This window comes from Chlamydotis macqueenii, chromosome 8, assembly GCF_036417535.1.
Source record: "Chlamydotis macqueenii isolate bChlMac1 chromosome 8, bChlMac1.mat, whole genome shotgun sequence".
Taxonomy (NCBI): Eukaryota; Metazoa; Chordata; class Aves; order Otidiformes; family Otididae; genus Chlamydotis; species Chlamydotis macqueenii.
The window spans coordinates 21,727,590-21,754,300 of record NC_141563.1 but is presented as its reverse complement, the minus strand read 5'-3'; the positions used below and the strand labels follow the sequence as shown (position 1 = coordinate 21,754,300).

The following is a 26,711-nucleotide window of genomic DNA, read 5'->3' as shown; positions in this document are numbered from 1 at the left end:
TTCTCACAGATGTTTTTCCTGCAGCTTCCTCCCATAACACACTGATGGTACTGATTCTCCTTTTATACTTCTGTATTCTGTTCATTAGGGTTGACTGTCATTATCCACTGACAAAACAATTATACTGCAGGATCTATGGAAAGAAAGTTCGAAAAGTGTACAATGTAATTTAATCTACTAATTATTGGAGACCAGTTCCATAAGTGTCAGGTCAATTCAACTTCCCTGCTACAATATACAAAGTTTATGACTACTTGTAGTAGTGCTTAAAAGCCCATCTTGTCATTCAACTGTGACAGTATTTCATAATTGAAAGAACAACAGTGGCTTTACTTACCCTGAACTTGAGGGAACCTTCCCAATTTTCATCCACATACCTCTAGGACAGCTCCTGCATAAAGCTGTAACAATAAACAGAAGCTGTTAATGACAAAACAATCTTAATTGTTGTGGTGTTATCTTTGAGAAGACAATATATTATTGTGTTGATGTAACTACAGACAAACAAGATCCTAAAAAAAAAAAAAACAAACAACAAACAAACAAAAAAACCCCACAATTCCAGACCTGTCTCAAATTTATGCAACAACTGACTGTTCACTCCAGATATAGGATAATTTCCATTCATTATATTAGAAGCATAAAAATAGGAAAAAGAAGATAATTTGAGATATGCTGTGGCTGGAAGCAATGCTTCATTTGAAAAAAATACAATTGCACACGTTACAATGGAAATTATGGACTAGTAATAGGAAAACTTTAATTCTTCCTCCCCAAAGATGATAAGAAAGTCTCATTAAGTGAAATTTTAGTTTCCATTTTAAACCTAACTTGGACAGTGAAATACTGCTTATAATAAAGATAAGGCAGTGACTTCAGACTTCTCATTTGGGCTAACTATTAGTAGTCTATTGTAGTTAACTGTGACTGCAGAAAAAGGACAGATCACATTGATAGGTCTTAACTGAAGTAATATATACAGGCTGGGCTAACTTTGATACTTGCACTCAGATGTCAATCACTTCTGGTAGCTATGCAAGATATTGAGATTCAATGTTCTTAAAGCAAAGTGTAAGTTTATTTCAATTTTACGTAGTATCTAAATAAAAAACCCCATTGATCTTGTATACTGTCACTTTTTTTGGTAACATGCAATTGATTCTGTAGTTTGCTGAATCTTAAATATAAATTAACAGGAGATTTTTCTGGCTACTAAAATAAAACTGCATACTGTAAAGTCAGGCATCTTAATCTTACACATAGTGTCAATCCAGTATACAAAATCACATCCTTCTGACTCTGAAACTCCACTGTTTACAGAGAAGCTGACAGAATAAGCTTCAGTTAAAAATTTTTAATTCAATTCATTACCTTCTATAAACAATTAAGACCACTGCTTCAATTTTCTTTTAGACAGTGTTTTCATAACTAATGTGCACCTTAATGAAATGAAGTAAATTCACATTTCACTTAAAATATGAACTGTGAATACATACAATCAAAAATACGCTTTCACTATGAAATTTAATCTCTGAAAAAGGAGTCACAAGTCATAAAAGCAGACCACACATGGTAAAACAAATCTCAAAGATAATTTTATTAACACTTCATCACCTATCTATGTAGGCATTATGGACAGCCAGGAACACATTTTCATTTCAGAATATGAATCTTCTGAATTCAGGTCCAACTCAATATTTGTTTAAATACTATAAATTAGAACATATACTCTAATCATTTACAGGGAAATAACATCTTCTTTCCTGACGTGAACTAATCAGTAATCATTACTTCCACAGGAAACAGAACTAAAAATGTTATATTGCACTGTCTGTTCAGAACAGCATCTCAGAAATTTGCTTAACAACATTTACATTTTCAACGAGACATCAGATTTAAGATAAAAACTAATACTCTGGTAAAACCCAGAACTTCTATGAAACAATACTCGAGAGATCAAAAATACCGGGGTTTTTTTAAGCTTTTTTCACCGCCAAAATAAAGATTTTAATTTAAAAAATGTACTGATAAATAGCTCAGATACTAGCTCGCATAATTAACATTCCTCTGGACTAAAACCATGAAAGATGGAGGAAACATGGAATAGTGAGATTATAAGCTTCACTTACCTTGTCTCTATTCATTATTCTTTAAAAAAAAAACAAACATTCAACAACAATTATATCAGCAATCCTAGGTTTAGATATTTGTTTGCACACTTGCTAACGCACTGAACATTTATACTGGTTCTACGATACTGACAGTTATCTGTATTTTTCTATCAAGAAGTTAGTATAAAGAAGTACACACAGGAATAAATAGCCTTTTTCAATTCTCATTACTGCAAATAATTCTTACACTTTATGTTTTCCTTTCAAATAGGCATTTCTATGGAACAAGATTGCTGTAGGAATCTAAAATACATAAGACATCTTGTAATTACAAACTACTCCCTCTTTGTAACTCCTAGCCAATATCTGATAGAAGCAAAGTTTAACAAAGAAAACAGCTCAATCGTCCACGTCTATTTTTTGAGCTTTTAACTCTGCCGTAATTGAAGCCCAACTGTGCTGGTACAAAAAGAGTTCAGATTCATGCTGGGACAAACAGCTGCTCTCTAGATGGCCAGACAAGAAGAAAAGTCAATTGGCTTCATTTGTAACTCTCGACAAAGGTGTCTTTTGCAAGAAACAGGTTTATTTGCATGACTTAGCCCACAACAAAAGCATACTTGTTAATATCTACTGCTGCTAGTATCTCATCATGTCCAGAGCAGATGTCCTCCAAACCTCCTTGTAAAGGCATTTACTGTGCTCAAGTATTACTGAGAATGACATGTATCACTCGGTGTGGAGGCATACAAACATGACGAGTCAGTTCAGTACACAATGGTTAACTCATAAGTTGGTTCATTTAAAATAATGCCTCACTTGTTTCAGTGCTCATTAAAGTGAGTTCACTACCACAAGCAATGAAATAAAGACTCTCTAAACTATTACTAGTGTCCATTTTAACATCCAAAAGAAGTGCTGTTATCATTTCCAGACTGATTCATGTCTGCATCTATAAAAATAACTTAGCTTTTTAAAAAACATTCTAATAGTATGCTTTCTAAGGCTATTGTGACAAAATCTGAACTTTCCCCTCATCTTTTACAAAGCATCAACTTGAGTTACAATTTCACTCAAAAGCTTTTTGTAAGTACCCAAATGCCGTGCAGTAGATCACACTGATGTAATGAAGATGGCTCTTCACAACTGAGAGCAGGAAAACCGCACTCTCAGTCATATCTGCTTTAATCATGAAGGGAAGTAGCAATTATAACAGAATAAACCACCATTTACATAATAATAGTGTTAGATAAAATATGTATTGTAAAAATAATTGTTCTAGCAATTAAAATCAAGGAAACTTAACTTAGGTGAAATAAAACACTTCACCTGCTAGGGAAGGAACGGAAGCAACTTCTGCAAGGCAAAATTGCAGCAGTGCTTCATTTATAAATAGATAAGGTATTGTTATCACAATTGATCACAGTGAAAGCTCCAGAAGAAAAATTACATTCCTGCTATGAATCTGTTATATAACTGTTAGTGTTTACAACCAAAAAGGAATTCAAATGAAACCAAACTGAAAAAGTGGCACTTAACACAGATTGCTCCTTGATTATAATAAAGTGGTGTTAGAGCGAAGGTGACAAAAGAGGTTTTGTAAAATACAATAAGTGATCCCTAATTTTACTTCTACAGCACCCATACTTCGCAGAAGAAACTGGTTTCTTCTGACTACTGACTAAGCCTGGCTCTGCACAGGTTACAAAGTGTCACTCCAACTGGATTTCTACAGCTATTTACAATCAGCTGGAAAGAATTATAGTACCATCATGTCTTAAAACATGCAATGAAACAGGCTGTTAAGATAAAGTCACACAATAGTAAATAGCTGTCTTACGGTATCTGGATTCCCTCCGATATACATGTATTTTCCTCTCCTAATATCAAACAGGTCAAATAAAGTTAAGCTCTGAGAACAAGCAGTAAAACACAACTTATAACTACTGCTAAAACTCTGGAATTTTCACTCGCTTCAGGTACACAACAAACTTACACTAAATATTTACCAACAACTAATCTCCTTCCAATGCAAACAATTTGTTTTTATGAAACTCATTGTAATTTTATTTCATATTGCTATACAAGCAGGTCTGCCAAAGAAATCTCCTCATCCCCTGTCAACTCATACTATTGTTTTACTTCAAAAAGTCAGGAAAAATACGGATATTATTATTCTTATTGGCCAAAATTGCTTGGTATGTGTAATCTGGTATTGTTTTAAAATAGGGTGCATGACCTCTTTTTTAAAAGAGTGTCCCACCCCCCCAATCCAGAAGCAAAACAACACATTAATAATTGATATTTGTTTTTTTGAGAAATGAAGTCACACGGAAAAGAGATTTTGGTGTAAGTTTCTTCTGTTCTTTCCTAAACTCTTATAACTACCAATTCATTTGTTACTTTTACCAGAAAATTACATTTGTTAAAATACTTTATATCTCAGTGTATATTCCTGTATTTTCTTTCTATGGAGAAAAGAATGCAGAGTATTTGTAGGGACAGAAGTTTTCAAAATCACTCTAGTATTCCTCTTCCCTGGAGACAAAAAATGAACAGGAATCTGTGGGTTAACAGAGAGCAGTCAGAAGGCCTCACTGCCAGGAACATTATGAATTACTGTTCTGTAACAGAGAAAGCCAATGACGTCATTGCTACACACACACACACACATCATTCAGAACTTATGTCATCAGTAAATTTAGCAACAAAGAAACTGCTTCCATTCACGACTCATTATCCTGTGAAGGGAGAGGCCTAACTCTAAATAAGAGTTTGGAAACAAAAAGTCAGTCAAAAAACAGTTATCTGAATTAGTGCTATGTATTACACGCAAATTCCTCCAAACAAAGCCGAAGCAGAATCTAAGCTCTCATTTATGTACAGGAAAGGAAATTCCAATTGAATACAAAGGTGAAAGAAAAGTCACAATGAGGGTGTTTAAGCACTGAAATAATTTACTAAGAAAGGCTGTAGAATTTATATCCTTGCAGATCTTCAGAACTTTGAGTTCTGCTTTGAGCAGGAGATTCAACTTTTTTATTCTCCATGTACATAACAGTTGTGCATTACTATTACAATCTTCAGCATACAGCAAGTGTGTCATCCATCCAAGTGTTTTATTTTTGGTGTTAAACAATCTTCTCCTTGCACTGTCACATAAACAATTTTGCTCTTTAAATCCAACAGCCACCAAGAAGCTCCAAAACAACTTCTCCTCCTGGAAGACTACTTTTTGTTATCTTCGGTCTCTGAAATGGTTTGCTGTAAGGTCATATGAGTACAAGATCTGGCACAAGGGTGAGAGAGAAAATGCAGACACTGAGCAACCATCATCTTTAGACCTCTAGAGGTGTAACATTGATTAGGTGGTGTGAATGCTCAATTTGAGTGGGGGTGGAGGGGCAGAGTGGAATAGAGAAGGATGGCAGAGAAAGGGCTCCTATGTACAGGCTCTCACTTGGACCTAGTGAACATAATTCTTTATGTAAGCTAAAAGTGGAGACAGAAAGTTAAACAGTTTAAGTTCCAATTTTGCAATATACTATCCGATCAACTTCGCTATCTAACCATCTGCTTATCTCTAGAAGTAGAATCCCTGAACATCTTATTCTGCAGAATCTGTGCTTTTATTAGAAAAAGCACCTTGGAGTTGCAAAGTAAACATTGAGAATGGCATTCAAATATTCGACTTTACACATTTAAGTAATTTGGAGACTTTGTACTTTTTGAAGTTGTTTCAACAAATGTAGAGTCAAATGCCATTGTTTTGTCCAGATGAAGGAGGTCAGACTTAATTAGCTACACCTGTTCCATTCACCAGCACAGATGCACACCAACGACTTTAACTCAGATTTCTAATTTCCCTAACCCTTTTTCACTGATCAGATTAGAAAGAGGTCTTTCATAGGTAAGGCTTGCCCTACTACAGACAGATAACATTTTATCTTAGTTTATCTGACAGAGATGAACTTTTGGTGAATCTGATCCAAACAAAGACGGTAAATTTCAGGCATTGACTAGCTACTTGTACCTTCCTTATCTAGGAATACTGTTCGTCAACATAGACTTTAATTCCTGATAACATCATGTACAGAAGGAATGGAAAGAGTGTACATGGTAAAGTTATTGATAAGGACATCCACTTCAGCACAAGGAACGGCTGCGTATAATATTCTGGAGTGACAGTACTCTCATAAGAGACTTTCTCAGAGAGAACACAGTCCCAATTCCTCAACTTCCCTATCAATATTCCCCATTAAATTATTCCTCTGTGAACTGTACAGGACACTTTTTAGTTAAAACCAAATTTTGAAGGGAGATAATATGACATATTAGCCTCAATTACAGAGTTGTGATTATTTACTTGAGTGTTAAATAATATGCACGTCATTGAATTATGCTATTTTTCAAGTCACACTTGATAAAAAGCAATGAACATGAACCATTTTTATGTAGCACGTTAGAAATGAAGAGTGCAGCTATGCAAAAGCACAATTTGATTTCTACAAAGCAGACAGGATTTTACAGAACACATCTGAAAACAAAGAAGCTGGGGTTTTTGAGAAACAACTACAGGTAAACTAAAATTCTAATTCACTTACACAAGTATTGATATGACTTACACTTACATTTCACCCCTGAGATGTCAAAGAATTCTAAGTAGTTCTCTATTTTTACCCATCAAGTTAAAAACCAGGATATGAGACTGCTTCACTGCAACTATTGATATTAAGAGCCTCTGGCAGAACAAGCAGGCAGCCAACAGTAATTTTTCAGTGTAGCACTTTAATTAATGAAAAGAAAAAAATCCCGACAGATGAAACTAAATGGAGTCACACAAGAGTAGCATAAAGCATTAAAAGCATTTCAAGTTATTCTAGTTTCAGTAATTATTATGAGCTTTGTAAACTATTTTGAGTTTCAAAAAGTAAGTCTGCACAAGAAATGTCACCTTATTCCTCCTTGTAATTCATAACAGCACATTTAAATGGTCTGTACATGTAAAAAGGTGGAGTTTTAAGACAGCTTTCCACTTGATTTTTTTTAAATTAAAAGTAGCACACAGTCATAACTACAGTAGACATGTTTATTACTAATATTACACTAAATATTTATTTCATTTCCAGCCAAGGTCTAACACTAACTCCAGTCAAAGAATTGATTTTAAGATACAATCAAACTACATAAGGACGATACAATTATTATACACTAGGATTAAAATAACCCATTCTGCGGAACAGTTTCTGCATACATGCTCATCTCCCACCCTGTAACGTTTAAAGGCCTAAGCAACAATTTTGTTGTTAGCGACAGATAAGACATACTACAGAAAACTCAATTTGTATAGGCATATTTTTTACCTTTCAGTGAAACTAAGTCATCATTTCTTCTGAACAGACCAAAGTGAACGTTTGTGGCTACTTATTACATGGGCTAAATAGATATAATTCACTTTTATTTTGTATATCATCCCTCACCTCTGTATTTTTCACCCATGAACCTCTCAAATTGTGTGATACTATGCAGAAACAGGCAGCTGATGTGGAAGAAGGGGTCAGAGCCCAGGCTTCCATTTCAACAGACTAGAAGTTCTGTTGTTTTGCAGTGTTGAAACAGTCTGAATCATTCATGTCTTAAAACAACTTCCTACAATTTCAAGGACCAAGGACTCTTATAAGAAAGATGAGGACAAACTCTTAAGCAGGGCCTGCTGTGACAGAACAAGGGGTAATGGTTTTAAAATAGAAGGAGGTAGATTCAGACTCGATAAAAGGAAAAACTTTTTTTACGCTGAGGGTGGTGGAATACTGAAATAGGTTGCCCAGAGAGGCGGTAGATGCCCCATCCCTGGAAACATTCAAGGCCAGGTTGGACAGGGCTCTGAGCAACCAGATCTGCTTGAATATGTCCCTGCTCCTTGCAGGGGGGTTGGACTAGATGACCTTTGAAGGTCCCTTCCAACCCAAACCATTCTATGATTCTACGACTTGCAAGGAAAAGAATCTCAGCTTGATGCAGTGAAAACATGATATGATTTTCCTGCAGAAATGTCGAAGTACCTGGTTAAGTACAGCACCAGTTACAATGCAACAACTAGGGAACAGGTCTGCAACACACCTAGCTGCCACATGTCTTGATCAATTTAACTGCAATGAAGACATGCTTACCCAACTGGCCAGTGGAAATCCATAATGAAACTCTAGGAAAGGTTCCTCTACTGTGCTTTTGACTTTTCTCCCCATTTTCCGGAGTGTTTTAGTATGCATTCTTAGGATTTTCTCCCCTGTTGGTTTTGTTTTCAGCATTTTTCAAAATGTTAAGAAAACACAATACTTAAAGGTCACTAAATACCACTATTTTCTAGATCTCATCCATTCTGTTTGTCTACAGCTAATAGGGTTATGTCCATAGACCTGCATTAACCTTCAAACAGCAGTCATAAATACTGAGAATCATTTCAGGTTCAGGCAGGATGTAGAATGGAGATCTGAATGTAAAGCAAACTTAAATAGGCTTCAAGATTTTTTTTTTAAAGTAATAGCCAAAGTTTAAGCTGCCCACATTTATTTCAGGTTAATATTTCACAATAGTCTCATACCAAAATGAAATGAAACTTTTATATTTACTGGTGTGGAAAGAATGTCAAGTTGGAAACCTCCCCTCTTACAGTACAATAATCCAGTTCAAGTTTCTGAACTATTTTAGTTATTTACATTGTTACATCTAGTACAAGTTTGGTGAAAAATAATCCTAAATTTCTCATTATCTTAGCAATGCAGAGGTCAGATATTCCAATAAACTATTAAACCATGCTTTGACAGCTTATATTTTGACAACTCTGAATACATGCACAAGAATGGTGCTAAAAATCTCTGGATTTTAGATGTTTTTGCTTAAATTTGTATAGTGGACCAGTTATTACCTGTCTCTATGTAACTTTAGAAGTATGCATATAGACTTCTGTATGATTACATTTGCCTTGTTTTACAGCAGAATCAAACTATTTATAAATAGTGTATTATAGACATGTGTGATGTTACCTATGGACAATTTGTCATCTAAACCATGCGTTTTCATGTCTCAAACTTCCTGGCCAACTCTCTTACACCTGATGTCAATTTATGTAATTCACCAAATGTCATAACACTACAACATGACAAATACTTGACAATAGAAATTTAAAATGCTGAAGTTTAACACATCTTAGCAAGCAAAATGTATTTCAAAGCTCTGTTTAGAAATATTGATGACTTTTAAGGATTGTAGCAATCCTGCACAGCGCAACTGTGAAATTTAATGTATTGCAAATTTCATCACAGAGTTAATTCTTAAAATCAATTTGGATTTTGACAGGCATATATGGTTGAGATAAATCTTAGATTATAATATACAATTAATGGAATGTGCTTATAGCTATGTTCGAAATGATCACACAGCATAAATGAAACTGCAGATGGAGTGCGGCTATTTTCAGCTACTGCAAAATATGGACAATCTCTCCTGCTACTACAATTTCACGCACAGTTAGTTTCACCTCCATTTCATCCTTCTATGTTTTACACACCAGCAGTACTCTGCATCTGACAGACTGAGGCTTAAAACTTGCAGCTGTCTAAAGCAATACTGTTTAAGCTAGCTTCTGAATTAGTCTGAAAGTGAATACAAAATCTCTAGAAGAGCAGAAAATAACCAAGATTTTTTTTTTTTTCATTTTACTATATGAAGTAATTAAAATATTTCATTGGACAGTGTCAACAGATGTTAAGAGAAAGAAAAATACCGAGTAACAAGAGTACCTCACAGCTATTTTCCACATTGTCAATTCACAGAATACTGGACCAAAAACAAGACTACAATCAATAAACATCTTTCAAGGATATGAAACAGTTAAAATCTGGAAACATCTAATTTGAGGTTGCACTGATGCTATGAAGCACAAAGTATTTTAGGATTGGGCATATTTCACAAGTCATTTGTGAAAAGTAGCAGTGATACATAATTCTCAGTTACACATGCTATCTCCTTAACTTTAATTTTAAATTCTCCTTTAAAACTCAGGCACAAGTTATGCAATAAACTCTTGCTTTCTCTATTTCTAACACTTGCCACATACTTACAAGGAGAATTAACTTAAAATCCTGAAGTCTGTCCTGGAATTCTAATCGTTTACAAGTCTGTAGCAAAGGCTACCACCATGCTGTGTCACATGATGGGAACAAATATCTGCTCACACAATGAACAAGCTAGGTCAGGTACTGGAATCATGGTTCAGAAAAAAAGATTCATGTACTTTGAGGATGATCAAGCATGTAGTCACAGCATTAGCAAAGCCCAGAGCACTACTGCTCTGGAACTCAGCAACGTATAAGTCAGACACCTTACATATAGATGCAGATTTTTAGAGTAAAATTAAAAAATTCTTCAAGCAAGAGGATAGAAAAAAACAAAACAAAACAAAAAACCAACTTTTAGGACTTTCAATATCCATCCACTCCCAAGTTTTCATTAGAAATAATATTTCTATGGTAACTTAAGAAATCTAGGGAAAGGGAAAAAATACAGCAAAAGGTGGCATTGAGTTCTTCTATTCTGTGTACATATCATGAAAATAATACTTTAGCAAGAAGCTAGCATAAATTAGATTGTTTTTATTTTTTTTTTTAACTTGTACTGAGCAACTTCCCTTGAAGACCAGCCAGTGGAAAACTACTGTTGGGAGAAGTGACCAAGAATATTATCTTAATGGATTGTGTTCAGAATCATCCCATTTTGGATTGACTTGTGTTTTAATATAGTACTGGTTGTAATAGGTGTCTGTAATTGAGCTTACAATTCTACTCTTACATAAAAATTAACAATCACCAAATCAAAAATATACATTTCCAAGCAGTGGTAATAGTATAAGAAAACTCCACCTTCGGAAACAGCATTCAAAAGAATATTAGAAACAATGCTATAACTTAGCACTCATCCATATAACCATAATGTCAGAACAATGCAGTATTTCTACTCACACACAGAGCATGGAAAGCCTGCATTCAAACCTGGATATTTGAAAATGCATGAAAAGAGCATCATAATCACTCCTGTAATACAAGCTGATACGTAACATGCTAGCTCCAAATTTCAAGTATCATTTATATTAAATCTCTTAAAATATCACAGAAGTAAGACAAGATAAAATAATAATCAAGATGTACATTGAACCATGCTACAGCAGCAAATCGTTCATATTTACTACAAAGCACAGGCAGAAAATGAAACTGGGTAAACCAACACAGATTAAAAAAGCTTGTAACACACAATCTCTTGGTTCCTATGAATATACAACAAATCCGTCAAACAACCTTGAGACTGTGTCCAGCCCTATGCTATTTGTTCTACTACAGTTAGCATGACTAAAATAGAAAAAAAGTTTTGAGACTAAAAATATTTACAATGTAAAGCTCTGACCACAAAACAGCATTTGTTTAGTCTTACAAAAGTATGATTATCCATGTAGTGAAATCTAAGTCTGATCCAGGATAATCAGAAAAAATATCCATTAATTTAAATTGTTTGATCCAACTTGTATTAATGCATTATTTACAATACAAAGTTACATTCTTGAGTAAATTATGGATAAATTTATAAAGATAGAAGAAGTCAGAAGTCACATTGACAAAAATGCAACATAACTCCTATAGTTTATTTTCCCAATAAATGACAATACAAATTATCCTGCTTCACAACTTCTTGTGCTACATTTTAAGCACACTGAGGCAAAACTAAGACTATCACCTGAATAAACAAAAGCATCCGCTCATTGAGTGAGGACAGGAAGCCTTGCTGCTGCCACCACAACTGTCACTGGTTGTGGTACACAACCACAGCACCGCTGGAGATCCTTTCCTATTCTTCCATTCCCTTTTAGTACATTTCATTAATTTTATGCCGAAACTTTTCAGCCTGTGTGTATGTATATGTATAGATATGTATATACATATATATAAAAGAACTGGAGCATTTTCTGGAGACAAACTTGCCTTCATAAGATTCATATCTAATAAAGAGGAAGTCTTAGATATCAAGTCCCCTAAGGATTGTACTGAAATATTACTGCAAGCATTCTTTTGTCAATATATGAAACACCACAATTACAGTATTACCTCTTACCTTAATAGTCTCTTAGTATTAAGGACCTACTAATCATTAATTCTTTGCAAATCTCAAATCCTTGCTTCTTGATCTTTAATACATTGTACCTAACACTTTAATCACTGATTTTGTTAAAAATTATAAGCAGACTTCTTTTTTAATATTATGCTGAATTTAATTGACAGGAAAAACCTGCTAGATTTCCTCATTAGTTTCATGTTGTCAGTTATTTAACTATCTCCTAGCCATTAAAAATAATTACAGCATCTCTTCTTCACCATGAAATTCTCTACTTTCCTGATAATCCACTGATCTTCAATGTATTCTAGAGTACTCTTAAATTACAACATATTTGAAAGCATGTATTCTTTTCAAGAGCTCTGTAAAAATTCTTCCTTGATGACATACCTTAAGCAAGACAGATACATACTTACTACAGATAAAGGAAAGGTTTTGCCTTAGCCTAACTGATTGAAACACAGCATGGGCGCTGAGCAAGACCACTATGGTATTTCCAGCTGTTAGAACCTAACTGTTCTCCCTGCTGCAGAATGGAGTTGAGCAGCCCTGCTTCTGTCAGGTTGGTGCACTTCAGAAGCAGACTTGACAGCTCCACCACCCTTTTCTTCCTAAGGACTGAACTGAACTATCCTGGCCACTACACTATTGGTCAATGACCAAGCAATGGCTGTGATCAAGAACATCAGTCATCTTATCCTCTTTTTTTTTTTCCCCTCCCTCCTCAAATCCCATGCATCCTTCCATTTAAAGACGCTAGACATAGCTCCCATTAGTCACTTCACACTAGAAAAGGGCTGTCACAGAACCAAAGGTTCCACTGCTCATATAGGGACGTTATTTTAGACCAGTATGGCAAGTCTGCAAATCTAGACTGTGTATACTGGACTACAAAGAAACGTTGCATTTTCCGCTTGAGATTATAATCCAGATTCTCATATATTTTTAGAGTTTCATAAATATAACAGTGTGTTAAATTATTCCACAAAGGATTTGGTCAAAACTCACCTTTCTGGTTTCCAACTGAGCTTCTTCTTGGCAGCACTGCCTGCAGAACGGATCCAACTGATTCAGATTGAACTGTCCCAGAAGGTTGCAAGAACTGCATAGCAAATTACTGGAGAAGCCCAGCTCTCTGCAAGCTTCTGATGACAACTGTGCTCCATATACACTGATCTGAAAAATCAATAAAATATTACACTTCCATATTAATTAGTTGTTTAAAAAAGGCAGACTATAAATGCTTTGATGATTAGGAATAACAACTACGTCTCTTGTGACCATTTTACAGTAACAGCTAATGGTCTGCCCACAAGTGCAAAACATCTATTATTTTGAGGAACGATCTTAAACTAATAGTGAATTCTAGACACTCATAATGGGTATATTTCAGATCTGCCAAAATTCACTTTTATATACACTTCTGACAACTCTATTTTTTTCATATTGCTAGCTCCAAATTAAGAAAAAAACAAACATAATGAATGACCTGAAATGCACATTGCTACAGCTCTCTAAAGCCTGGTCTTTCAAAACAATTTCAGTAAATTTGATATCACCGAAAACACCCTTGAAAAATAAGTATAACAGCTAAGCTCAGAAAAAGCACAACCAGTGAGTGATGAAACAGACCAAACTGCTCAAGAAGGCATACAAGTAGGATTTTAATTCCATGTTTGCATTAATGTTATAGGAAAGTGGAAGTGTAGATAAAAACCTGCAATTCTGATTTACCAGTAGTATATCAAAGAAGACAACTCAATTGCACAGCTTCTATGTATAACACCAGTTCTGTTTTTAATGAGTAGCCAAAACAATTTTACCAACTATCCCAGCACTGAAATGGTATTTGTTTTTTGTTTTCACACTCCCACTTCCCTACCCAGGGATTTCTCACAGTCTAGTTTAAAACTCTTCCTTCTAGCTGTACACTAAGGAGAGAAAAAAAAAATAGTGAGAGAGGAAGTTAAAGATACTTTTTAGCCTCGGTGAAAGACCTTGGGCAAAGCCCACATCTAAACCACCAACTAAACAATCAGCAAGCATCTCCATGTTCAGACAAGAGTAAGATGATACCGGCAAACTGGACTGAATGATAACAGACTGAGAGTCAGAAGAATTATGCTGGGCCAAACAGAAAAATACAGAAGGAAAACTAAGTTTGTCCTTCAGCAAATCAGACTTCTCTTCAGATTCACCTGTCTTTTAAAACATACACACCACAGCCAAGTAAGGCAGAGACACAGCCCCTTTCCTCCCCTGAAGTGGCCAACATACAGCCAAAGACATGTCACTGATGTGACAGGTAAGGACTGTTACAGATTAAGAAGTGGCAGAAAATACATTAATTGCCTCACTATTCTGCTTCTCTGTATCTGCTAAAAGAGTTAAAGCATGATTAGAAGAGTATAATACATGGAAAATTATTTAGAAATTATTCTTCTGTCAAGCAGAAAGCTACTTTTCTTCTTCCTACGTGACACTGCTCAAGTAATTTCTATATATGACAGCAGGCAAGCAGAAATGGGCCCTATTCTACTGGAATCATCTATTATTTATACTTTCTGAGGTATACTAGCAATAAGAAATATAACACCACCACAGTAGTCTAGAAAATCTGAGGATGCCAAACACTGCCAAAGCTACATTTTAATTACTGTTCACTTATTAAATTAATGATGACAACAGTAGCTAAAACAGTTTTCTTGCACCTTGCTGCTTGCCATCCACACTTCTTACACTTCAGTGTAACCTTTTTGCTCCCAGGTGAACAGATTCAAAAGCGAGGAATGGCATTATTGGTATTGTCATTCTGCTTCCACCAGCAACACTCCTCACACCTTTCCCCAGCAGAGCTCTAGACCACCTGTGTATATAAGACCAATACTCTTTTTTTGAGGGGAAGGGGGAACCAGCCAAAAACCAGTTATGAAAGCAAGTAAAGTATCCGTTACAAGAGAATTCCTCAGTGAAGAAGTCCTGCTTACACAGCAAGCTCAAAACAGTTTGAGAATAAAACCTTAGAGAAGGTGAGGAGGAAAGGAGAAGGAAAAAAAAAAAAACCCCACATTACACAACTGCTCTGCTTCCACATTAGACAATTTAACATATTAAAGCAAATGCAGCATCGATACAAATGGCTGTAGGAAGTACTTAACAGTTATTGGAGTAAAACATTTTAGCAAGTCCTGTGTATAACCTCATATCTCTGAAGCTCAGGTGGGCAACTTTAAAGGGCATCAGGTGCACTGAAATAGAGAAAGCTGAGCTCGAGGTACGGCCTTTGTCAGGACAACCTTTAGTTCGAAATCAAAAGCCACCTAGCTTCACTTTACAAATCCATTCTTAATTTTATTACTAAAGACAACCTGAGTCATGAGGTTTACAACAATACACAAATCCCATTACAAATAGGCGAGGAAGACTGTAAGTTTATTTCAAGAGTCACTGCAACACCCCCCCGAACACGTTTTCCGAGCCAACAGGGCAAACCGGGGCGAGGGGAGGGACAAGGCGGCGGGGTGTTCAGGCTTCAAAATGCGGGTCTCACAGTCTGGAGGAGCAGAGGCAGCGACAGCAGTAAGGAAGAACGCAGAAGCAGAGAACGGCCTCTGACAGAGAGAGTGCCCGAAACAGGCGGCCACGGAGGCAAGAGAGAGACGAGGGACGAGGCCTCGGGGATGGGATGGGCAGGGCAAGGCCTACTGCCTCCGCCTCCCGCTACGGGACACCTCTCGCTCCATAGTCTCTCTTTTTCTCAGGAAAGCGCAATCGCGCTCAGCCCCGAGCGCGAATAAACCGGAACGGCCTCTCACCGCCTGCAGCCCCACTAGCAAGCAGAACCAGCAACGGCCCAGTGCCGTTAGCTCGGCAGCCGCCGCCATCTTGGTGCCACAACACTCCTGCCAGCGTCGCCAGGAGGTCGCTGAAGGACCTCATCCACTGCGGATGCCTGATACAATGCCTGATGCCGGAGAAGGTAGACTTGCTCCCAACTCCCGGCACCACAAGCAGAAACCGTTAACTCGGAAAGCCGCAGGAACTCCAGAGAAGAGCTATTTTAGTCTGTTCAGAGTAGCGCTTCACAGCGATGCTGTAAGAGCTACCCCTCCCCAGCCTCAGTCAGGCATTAAGGAAGCAGCCCTCAATAAAGTCCTTCCTGACTCTAGAGAGTTGGTGCCAACCGATATATAGAAGCACCCCCTCAGCCCCGGCGATTGACAGCCAGTCTGAGCAATAGTATCGTGCCTTTGCCAAGTTCCGCGGTGACTATAACTAGATGGGCGGGACTTCATGAAAGGCCTGCCAATCACGAAGGGTCGCATTGTAGGCGGGACATCGCCTCGGTCCGGCAGCTCAGAGCGGAGGGGGGAGGAGGAGTCAATGCCTTGTGGGCGGGGCGCCGCCCGAGAGGCGCCAATCCAGTTGCAGGAGAGGCGGGGTGACCGTAGCACCGCCCAATGGCGGACGGCGCGGGGGCGGGTCCCGCCGCCGGGAAGCGGCGGCGGCGGCGGCCGTGGCGTGGGGTGGGCGTTCGGTTGCTGAGCAGCGCACGCAGGCGGGGGAGGGGCGCGCTGGCGGCGGCCGCGCGGCAGTTGGTGACGGGCGCGGGGGGCGGCGGGGGCCGGGCAGCCGGCGGGGCGATGTGAAAGCGGCGGCGGCGGCGGCCCCTGTCGCGCGCCCTCAGCCGCGCTCCCCTTCGCTTCCCCTCGCTCGCGCCGTCCCTGCGGCGGCGGCAGCGGCGGCGGCTCCCGCCGGCGGCTCCCGCCGGCCTCCGCGGCCGGGCCCCGCGTTATGTCGTGATCCCGGGCGGGCGGCGCTGCTGCTGCTGCTGATGGGGCTGCTCAGGATTATGCTGCCGCCCAAGTTGCAGCTGCTGGCGGTGCTGGTCTTCGGGGTGGCCGTGCTCTTCCTGGAGAACCAGATCCAGAAGCTGGAGGAGTCCCGCGGCAAGCTGGGTGAGCGGCGGCGGGGCGCGGCCGGGGGCCTGCGGCGGAACGGGCCGGGGGCCGGGGCAGGGCGGGGGAGCCCGAGCGGCGGCGGGAGCGCGGGGGGCTGGCGGCCGGGCCGGCCCCCCCGCCGTGTGCCGCCTGCCCGGGGCCGCGCTGTGGCTGCCTTCACGGTCTGGCTGCTGGGGTCTGCGCGCCCGGAGCGGCAGAGGACGCTGATCGATGGGGTCCGGCGGCAGCAGCCTTGGCCTTTGGGTTCATCGGTCTGTGTGCTTTGCGAGATCATGAGACCGAGGAGAGGTCGGTGTCGGAAAGGCAAACGCCTGCAGCGTGTCTGAGCGGGTTTTCTCCGAAGAGCAGCGGTGTTGCAGGCTGCTGGGAGCGGTGGCGTGTGCCCTCCGACCCGGGGACGGGGGGAGCGGCGCCGAAGGTGAGCCCGGAGCTGCTGCCGCAAGGAACGGTCATCGTCTGCGCCTTCAGTGCCTGCTTCAAACGTCTAACCGAGGCTCGGCGTTGTACAGGAAAACACTGCGTTAAAAAAAAAAAAAAAAAAAAAGCTGAAGACATTGTTCTTAATGACAGATGGGTAATTTGTTTTACTGTCATTGAATGTAAGATGTTATTTTCTGCAGTTTACTGAGTGTACTTGGTGATTTCCTACGCTGCCACTGAGCTGTAGTTAAACAGAATAATGATGAACTTGAAAACTCTTGTGTAAGATTTCTTTTGCTTTTCCTGCCTTAAAAAGAACATTTTAGAGTAATATCTGTCTAGTAGGTAACATCTTACCACTTTGTTGTACATAAAGCTACAGAACTTGTGTAGATTTTGCATTACTTAATTAAGGGTCTCAAGGATGTGACAAAGTATAATTCTGAACCTACTTTGTGGTGCCTAGGAGTTGTAAAAACATCACTGAGACTTCTGGCGTCTACAAGTGCAGGGGCCTTGTTTACAAACGTTGATTTGTTTTCCCATGTTATTTGACTGTGCTAAGATATTTAGACTATGAAAGCTTCAAACTTGTAGGAAGAAAAGTGCTCGTGTCATGTTCCTGCTGGTATTAAAACTTAGAAGTGGACTCTCAGTGGCATAGGAAGTTTAACAGTGAGCTTCTAACACAGCCAGAGTCAGCATAACTTAATGTTGAGCTGTATGAATGCCATTGGGATTTTACTTCTCAGCATTTCCTTTCTACCTTGCTCTCCCTGAACTGGATATTAGAGGTTAGGGCCCTGGAAATGGAAGCAGTTGACTGAATTATGGGACACTCTTACTCTGCATGTTTTTCAACTGAAAGTTTGTACCAATTATCATTGAGGCTTGATTTTTGCAGGGTCTCAATAACTGTAAGTAAAAATTAGAAGAAGAAAATGAATGAAATTGGAAGATAATTCAAGCAGGTATTAAGATACTGCTCAAGGTTCAGAGGAATTTTATATCTCTCTGTTTTAAACTGGTTAGGTGGTACTCGTGGCTTCAGTGCCTCTGTTGCTGACAGTGTATGTTACTTTAGGGAAATCTACCTCTTGGCATGAAAAGATTAACATAATGCATGTGAGAATAAAGAATTCTGCTGGTAAAACTTCCTCTGCTTCTTTAATATATATGCAATGGGCGTGATTAAGTTACATATTGAGAGGATTAAAATGCACAGCTCATACTGCTTTGGGACAAGAATCTGATTACTATGTTCTGCTGATTTTATTTCTTAAGGAGAAGGGAAAACTATTGTGAAGTTTATTAGAAATATGATGGAAAGATTTGCTTTGTGAGCAACTTACTAATAATTCTCTAAAACCTGTGTAAGGAGGGGAAAAAGGGCCTTCTGCAGTAGCTTTGAGCTCGGGTTCTGGTTTTTTAACGTGAGAGTATGCTTTGTTAAAAAGCTTATAGCTCTCTGAATGTCTTCCTTTTCATGTGTTTGGTATGTATTTTATGACTAGCAAATGTTAAGTTTTCATTACATAGCTTTTTTTTTTTTTTTTTTCCCGTCATGGTTGGTGATATTTCTACTGAGCTGTAATATGGAGAATAGTTTTGTCCAAACGAACTAATTAGTTGGTCTAACACACTTGAATTCCAGTCTCTCACCACCCTGCAAAAGAATGAGGGGTGTGTGAGTGCGTGTGCGTGAAGAGGCAGTGACACTATGATTTGATGATAACGACAAAATAGTTCTTTTGGTCTTCCAGTTGTGTTTCAGTGGGCACTATATGTTAGAAGTCATACTGCATATTGTGTGGGTACTAGGTTTTGAACTACGCTATGGTTTGCATTGATATCAGATGATAAGCTGTCATCTTGGACAGTAATTGTAAGAATTGAGCTATGACTAGGAAAACTGAATGACTTCAGATTTGATAGCAAATAAAGTAATTCCCCAATCTTACCAGCAATTCTAATAATATTAAGTCATACTTTCTAATATAAAGTGTTTTATCCAATTTCTTCACATATGAGCTATGTTTGTTTCTGTACTGAATGATTAGAGGGGTTAATTTCAGTTCAAGATCTTAAAATATCTTGCCTATAACATGAAATTCAAGCATGTGTCTGGGAAAAAAAAAGAATGGGAACTTGTTTCTTCTTGTAAGCCTTTATATAGGTAAAACTCAGTCACTCTTGCGACCTTTTCTTTTTTAAGTTGAAAAGTACAGGAGATAGAAGCAAATGACCATCACAAATGCCGATGTTGCTTTTTTCTTTTTCTTGTGATGAGATTATTATGATCTTAATGTCATTTTAAAAGGTATTTGTAAACCTGTGGGCTTCTTCATCATATGAAAGATGACTAATTAAGAAAATAAAGAAAACAAAAATATTCGTTGTAATTTCTCTGCAGCTGTTGGATTTCTTAAGCTCTTTACAAAGTTTATAGTGGTCAGATCACAAGCAGAGCCAGTTGGAACCCACTTTCAAGTACTTTTTTGGTAAGAGTTGTGAATACAGCTATTAATCTTTCATATTATTTTCAAGCTTGCATGTAAGGGCAGCTAAATTGGCATTCTCTCCAGACTAAGCTGTTCCTAGTTGCCTGTGAGAACTTTAAAGTTTTTATTTAAGCCTGGTGTAGGTACTTGCCCATTAACTCTAGGAATGCAGAGCCCTAATAGAGAATATTGCATGTGAAAGGCAAACGTTGAGGTTTGCACTGTCATTCCTGGAACAGAAGTAATGTCTGACTGTGCCCTTTGGTTTTTGGAAGCCTGGTGAGTGCGGCTCTGCCTCTGTTTTGAACTGACCGAGCATTAAACATGTACCATGCCATCTCCTGCATTGCCGTTAGTGTACGTGGTGAGTTGGATCAAAAACCCGATCCGGCTGGAAGTAATCCAGCTGTCTCTTCTCTTCCCTCCCCAGAATTTTGTAGTACATTGGTGAGGAGAAGGAGGAGAAGAGGGATGTTTGTATGTGTTCTACTTCTTCTGTTAATTTTGTTCTACAATAGCAAGTACTTAGAACCACTTAAACGTTGGGCGGAGGGGTGGGGGAAGACAGTGCCTCATTCAAGGAAGAGTCTGTAGGATTGATCAAAGAAGGTGAGGATGGTAGATGGGGAAGGATTACTCCGTGGGCAGGTGGAAGTGAAGTAATACTGCTACTTTCTAGCTGTTTGGTGATACTTACTATTGCATTTTGAAAATAATCCATGTCTGAGTAACATAATATACCATAACCCGGGAGAGCAAGGATTGAACAACTTTATAACTGTTTCAGATTATTGCTTCAGATCATGTTGAAACACTGATTAGCTGTATTGTGGGAGTACTACTTCTCTGAAGTGATAAACAAACTTCTGGCTCATATCTGTTAATTCAGCATATAGAAGTCTGCATTTGAAAAAAATTCTTACTGTTTTACTTTAAAATTTTGTTGTTGTTTTTTTGAAAATATGTGAATAATTTGAAAGGCTAAGATTCTTTTCCTAACCCCAGGAAATAAAATTTAATTGATGATTAGTTGATTGCCAGATTTATTAATTTTTTAGGTAGTTTCTTAGTGCCTGTGGCCCTTGCTGGGGTAGTATCCCTCTAAGCACTGTGCAAGTACCTAACAAATCACTATTCCTTTGAAGTTAAATGATTTAACTTCCCAGTGATTAAATCTTATACTTTGTAGAAAGTTTTTACTTTTTTAGGGGATGTGGAAATAATAGGCATCTTGTGTTTCCTTCATTTGGAAAAAAAAAAAATATCTCCTGTCAGGAGGTCTGCCAGTTGCATGTTTGCAAATCCCTCAGCAAATTTCTTAAGTTGTCCCTCATAATATAGCATGCATGGTTCCTTAGTATATTATTTATACTTGAACTTCATTTATAAAGAGTAGTTTGTGATTGTTGGGAGTTGTGGCTGCACACAGCTATGCAAATAATTTACTAGCATTTATTTTAAATATAGCTCTGCTGCCCAATAGTTTATTATTTTTCGCTGAGTAGCCTGAGGCATTCTTTCAGAAGCTATTTTCTTGTGTACCGGGTTTCCTGAAATAAGAGTTTTAATGCTGCTTCCTCAGTATATCTCCAGCCAGTGAAACATTATTCCACTTTGCCTTGCTGGTTCTAGCATACTTTTTCATTTAGTTCCCCCTTACCATTCCGCTTCACCCTGCCCCTGGTTGTTCCAGACACTTGCAGAATGAATTTCAAACTACTCCCATACTGTGCTTGTCCTTCCCATTGAAAAGTGTGATGTAGAGCAGTTATATTAGTTTTATTTACTTATTTATTGTGTTAGTGTTTGTGATTTTATATTTATTTATAACTTTTTGGGGGGATAAAGTTGCTGTTGCATTTTCTATGAAATTGGTAAAGTCTGAGTTTTCACTAATGCAGAACGGTGCCCTTTCCCCGGCACGTACCAAGACAGTTCAGATTTGCTAATGGGCTCTGAGGCTTGAACTCACTGCTTTTCACTGGCACTCCAACATCTCTTGCTAACAGTGGAAATAAGAGGCACAACTTTTTAAAACTTCCTTCCTCTTCTGGAAGGCTGCACATGAGAAACTTTAATATTGTTGTACCTGGTTTGTAGGCCTCATGCTTTTAGTGAAACAGGTTTGAGGATTAGCGATGTGGTGAGAGCTGTGCCTTCGCTTTCTGATAGTAGGTGCTGTTCTAAAGAGTTGTCTGTCAAGGGGATATTGTTGTTAGAGATATTTTGAGGGCAGTTCTGAGACATGAAGCGGACTTGAGAAATCAGGTGAAGTGTACATATCCAGTCTCTCCAGCCACGAGCTGCAGTGGGTGAGGTAATTGCCAGGTAAGGCACTGCATCTTTCTAGATTCGCCATTGGAAAAGGTCAGGTTTGGGCCAGTACGTATCTATGTATGTAGTTTTTAACACACAAACTTAAGTTGAAGAGCACAAAGACTTTTACAATACCATCGTCCAGGGAAATCCTGGAAAAGAGCCATGATTACAATCAGCTGTTTAGGATAGAAATGGCTTCTTGGACAGCCAAGAAATGCAAGTGCAATGATCTTCTTTGTGAATTAATGCAGTATTACAGATTTGGTAATGGTAGCTATGAGGTAGGGAATTAGTTCAAGGCTGAAAACCTCAGGAGAAAGTCTTTAAAAGAAGTCTAGGTCCTATTCTTCTATATCACTGTTTTTGTACATAAGAAGGGAGATTAGGTTATTTCAATAAAGAAAAACATAGCAGGTTTCAGTAATGTGCTTGGCACTGTAAAAGGAAAAGTGGTAGCACTACTGTAAATCAGAAAAAGCTACTTTTAATGCCTTTATTTATTCTGTGATAAAGCAGCTAAAACAATGACATTATGGCTTACTGCCATGCCAATGCTCTCTTTGTTTTTCTTGCCCATTTTCTACTTCTGATCATAGAGAAAGTAACTAAAATTTTCACGTCTGCAATGTGCCTTTGAAATTGAATGATTGGAAGTTACTATGGCTTTTTTTTTAGTTCTGACTGGAGATTATTATCAAAGGAACTGGTTTAAAACACAGCAAAAACACTGACAAAACTAGAGACCGCTGAATACTTCACTAAATTAAAAGTGACTGGTCATACATTTTTATATGTATGTGTATAAACACATAAAATGTCTATATGTTAAAAAAAAAACAAAAAAAAAAAACAAAAACCCAAAACAACTCTTGCTGAATTAACCTGTTATGCTAAGTCCAAAGTTTAAACCATTACTTTCCAGTTTACCATGTACATCTGAAGTGAAATAAACTTTAGGAATTTTTTTTTCTTTCGTATTTCATTAAACTGACGTATTTGCAGCTGGATTCTTTTTTTTTTTTTTGCACAGTTTTGTATTGCTCCTGGCTGTTGAAGTTTGAGACATTTGAAGAGTTCATGAGCAAGTAATTTCCATATACTGACTGGCATCCATGAGTCACTCACTGTTGACTTATTCTGGCCAGATTTGTCTTGTCTTCTGATAATGAATGCCCTCCCTCAAGTTCTTGCTCCTCTTCAGGAAATAGATGGCTTTTGCATGTGGAATCCTCCCTGTATTATTACTTAATTGGGTCAAAAGACAGTCTTTTTGTGTACTTGTGTGTTATCTGTAGTTTTTGTCACTTATCTTAAGTGTATTTAAACCTTGTCAAAGCAGTATTAAAATAGTGGTAAGTGCTTTGCTGAAGTGTAGTGCTATTTATCTGTTTATATATCTGAAATACTAGCCTAGCAAGCATCATGAAAGTGCAATGCTGTAAAAAAAACCAAAAAACAAAAACAAAAAAACCAAAACCTAAACTGTTACATGTATTTGCATTATTTTTTCAACCAGAAATAAAAGATAAATGACTGAATGAAAGGAGTCCAGTGTTGAGAGAGGCATCTGAAGTCTGGCCAGCTGGCTGCAGCCTTTCATAAATATGTACAGACTTAACTGCAATCTGTCCTACTTGCTATCTAGACGAGGGGCAGGCAGTATCTTACTCAAACCCTTAGCTTTGTGTCATGCTCCAGCCCATCAATTCTGTTCGATTTGCCCACTCTCCTAAAAACCTGTGGCCCTCTGAAGTTTTTGTGTTTAAAGCGCAGTGCCTTGAGAAAAGGCACTCGGTTGCTTAGGAGAGAAAAGCCAACCTCTTTCCTTCCTGGAACTGGGTCAGTAGGTTCTTTATTCACCCTTTGACTTCTCTCCACTTGACCTTTTGAGTTTTGGAGCACTGAAGTCACTCTGTTTGGCATCCCTATCAGTAAATGCCTGTATTAAAAATACTGCTAGTGCTGATGATAGTTGGTGTATAGACGCCCATGCACGTCGCTAAAGGTGTACTTTCTCAATACTTGTAGAAGCATTCATGTTACACATATATAGGCATGTTTTTGTGTTAGGAGTATGCTGACTATCAGGACACTGCAGTTACTGCAGGTCAGGATCTGGCTTCATACTGAGTGTTTCTATGTTCCTAAGTAATTAATTCATTGCTGTAGTGTAGCTTTTTATGGCTATAAGTTAAAAGCATATTTTTACCAGAGAGATATTGTTTGTAAATGTGTCTGCAAGAAGCCCAACTACATCTGTATGTCTTTATACTGTGTCTAGTTTCAGTGTATTATTGTTGTCTTTACTTTGCAATATCCTTGTGTCATCATAGTTCCAATAACATTATTACTATAATAATTATTTTTCCAGCTTTCTAGTAGTGATAAAATTTATCATGAGTAGCTAGGAGTCTAGGGCAGTGAGAGAATTAATAAGATAATTAAATTACACAGAGTATTTGGAACGAAGCTGTCCGTCACTTTGGCCCAGTCTTTATCTGCCTTCCTTTACGTCTGTTCTCTGTCTCTATCTGGTTAGAGTTTAAAATCACAGCTGACTTTTTTTTTTTTTTTTATCAACTTGCTGTTTAATTCTGAACACTAATTTGTGTTGAAACATATGTAAAACTTAAGTGCTGTTTTGATAAAACAGCTTTTGATGATTTTGAAGTGTTTATGCAAACCTTGTGCATAATTGCTGTAAAACTGTAAAGAGTGTGGGGATGGGATCTTAGGTTCCTTAAATTAAAATGCATATCTTCCCCATTTACTTCTGTAGCTGTTTTTCTCTCAGAAGATCTTATACTAAAAAACAGAATAATAATTATATATATACATATATATATATAAACATAGACAAGAGAAAGTAAGGAATATATAAATTTATAAAGTATATAAATATTATGTGTGTGTATATTCCTCACTCTTATTGTCTGTATGTTGTAATACAGGACTGATCTTTCTTGGACAACAGATTGAAAGGGAGTAGCATTTCATTTCACTTTGAAAAAGGTGCAAAGAGCTGTTAAGAACGTGAAGGAACTTGGAGATATGAGAGCAATTGAACAGAGATTATGCTTGTTCCTCTCACTTTCTGCAAAGTGGAGAGGAAAATCCAACTAATTTAATTATTTTTTTTCTCCTGAATCTTTTCCCTGCTTATTTCTCCATTTTCAGTATTTCTAGTATCTTCTTTTCTGGATATATTGTTGTTGAACATATTTACAAAGATTGCATATGTTTTCTCTGAAATATTTGTGTTTATTTACTTTCATTCTGTGTGGGGCTTTGGAGGAGGTTTTGCAGTAGTAGAGGTCTCTCTTTGCAAAACATGGCATTTGCAATGGTTTTTAATATACCAAACATTAATCAGCAATTATATTATATTGGGGTTGAAATGATCATTAATTCTAAGCAAAAGATTTCTGAGAAGGATTTACAAATTTAGAGCAAAAAGGAATGAAGTAAAAAAGTAGAATGTGAAAATGATGGAATCTTATTCTGACACATTAAATAGACTAAAAAGTCTCCAGAGCAAAACAAAGCAGCCTAAGGTTTTGACTCCTTTAGCATTTGAATGACAGATGCAAATTGAGGAGAAAATAACTTTTTAGAAGATCTAATTTCAAATTTTTACTTCCTTCAAAAAACTGAGTCCAGCCATGTCCTTCCATTGTTTGTGGTAAAAGTAGTATCTTACAGGGTTTTATTCGCTTGCTGAAGGACAAATGAATACTACACGTTGTCTATTGAGCAAAACACTCTCGAGCACAAGTGTATGATCACCTTCTGAAGATGTGGTTTTGTGTCTGGTACACAAAATTTCTTGTATGAGGATCCGTGTTTTTGGAAACAAAGTCATAATGTCAGATTTTTTTTGTATCCCAGTGTTGAATGAAGTGTTTCATAAGTAGAATCCTATTTCAGCTGCCCTCCCGCTGACAACTTTGGAGGCACGATTTTTCAGCATCTCATTTGTCAGTAAACCGTCAGCAGCGTGTGCTCTTAAAAGTGAGAAAAGATATTTTCCTGGCAAAATATCTATAATTGCATACTATTCTTTATATATTATCCTATGAACTGTGCTGAGATGGCCATAGCACTAAGTGTGTTCCCTTGATAAGTTAGTGTCTTTGGGAATACTGAATGTCTTACAGTTTGCTCCTATTATTTTATATTTATTTTTTTTTTAAAGCCGTACAAAAGAAGCTTACAAATCCCTCCTGCTTATCTGAGAATAA

The 26,711-nt window shown here is 38.0% G+C and overlaps 2 protein-coding genes across 2 annotated transcripts in view; one reads left to right on the top strand and one right to left on the bottom strand.

The window, feature by feature from the left end:
* Nucleotides 1-16,337, bottom strand: part of SELENOF (selenoprotein F) — a 28,439-nt gene extending 12,102 nt beyond the window's left edge. The window contains exons 1-3 of the mRNA XM_010117052.2: nucleotides 16,085-16,337; nucleotides 13,278-13,445; nucleotides 338-401 (exon numbers count right to left, since the gene is read on the bottom strand). Coding sequence (XP_010115354.2) covers nucleotides 338-401; nucleotides 13,278-13,445; nucleotides 16,085-16,153 — 301 coding nt within the window. The 5' untranslated portion in view covers nucleotides 16,154-16,337. The remainder of the gene's footprint in view (nucleotides 1-337; nucleotides 402-13,277; nucleotides 13,446-16,084) is intronic.
* Nucleotides 16,338-16,867: 530 nt separating this feature from the next.
* HS2ST1 (heparan sulfate 2-O-sulfotransferase 1) overlaps nucleotides 16,868-26,711 on the top strand; it is an 83,956-nt gene continuing 74,112 nt past the window's right edge. Inside the window, exon 1 of the mRNA XM_086753751.1 lies at nucleotides 16,868-17,227. Within this exon, the coding sequence (XP_086609877.1) occupies nucleotides 17,104-17,227 (124 nt within the window). The 5' untranslated portion in view covers nucleotides 16,868-17,103. The remainder of the gene's footprint in view (nucleotides 17,228-26,711) is intronic.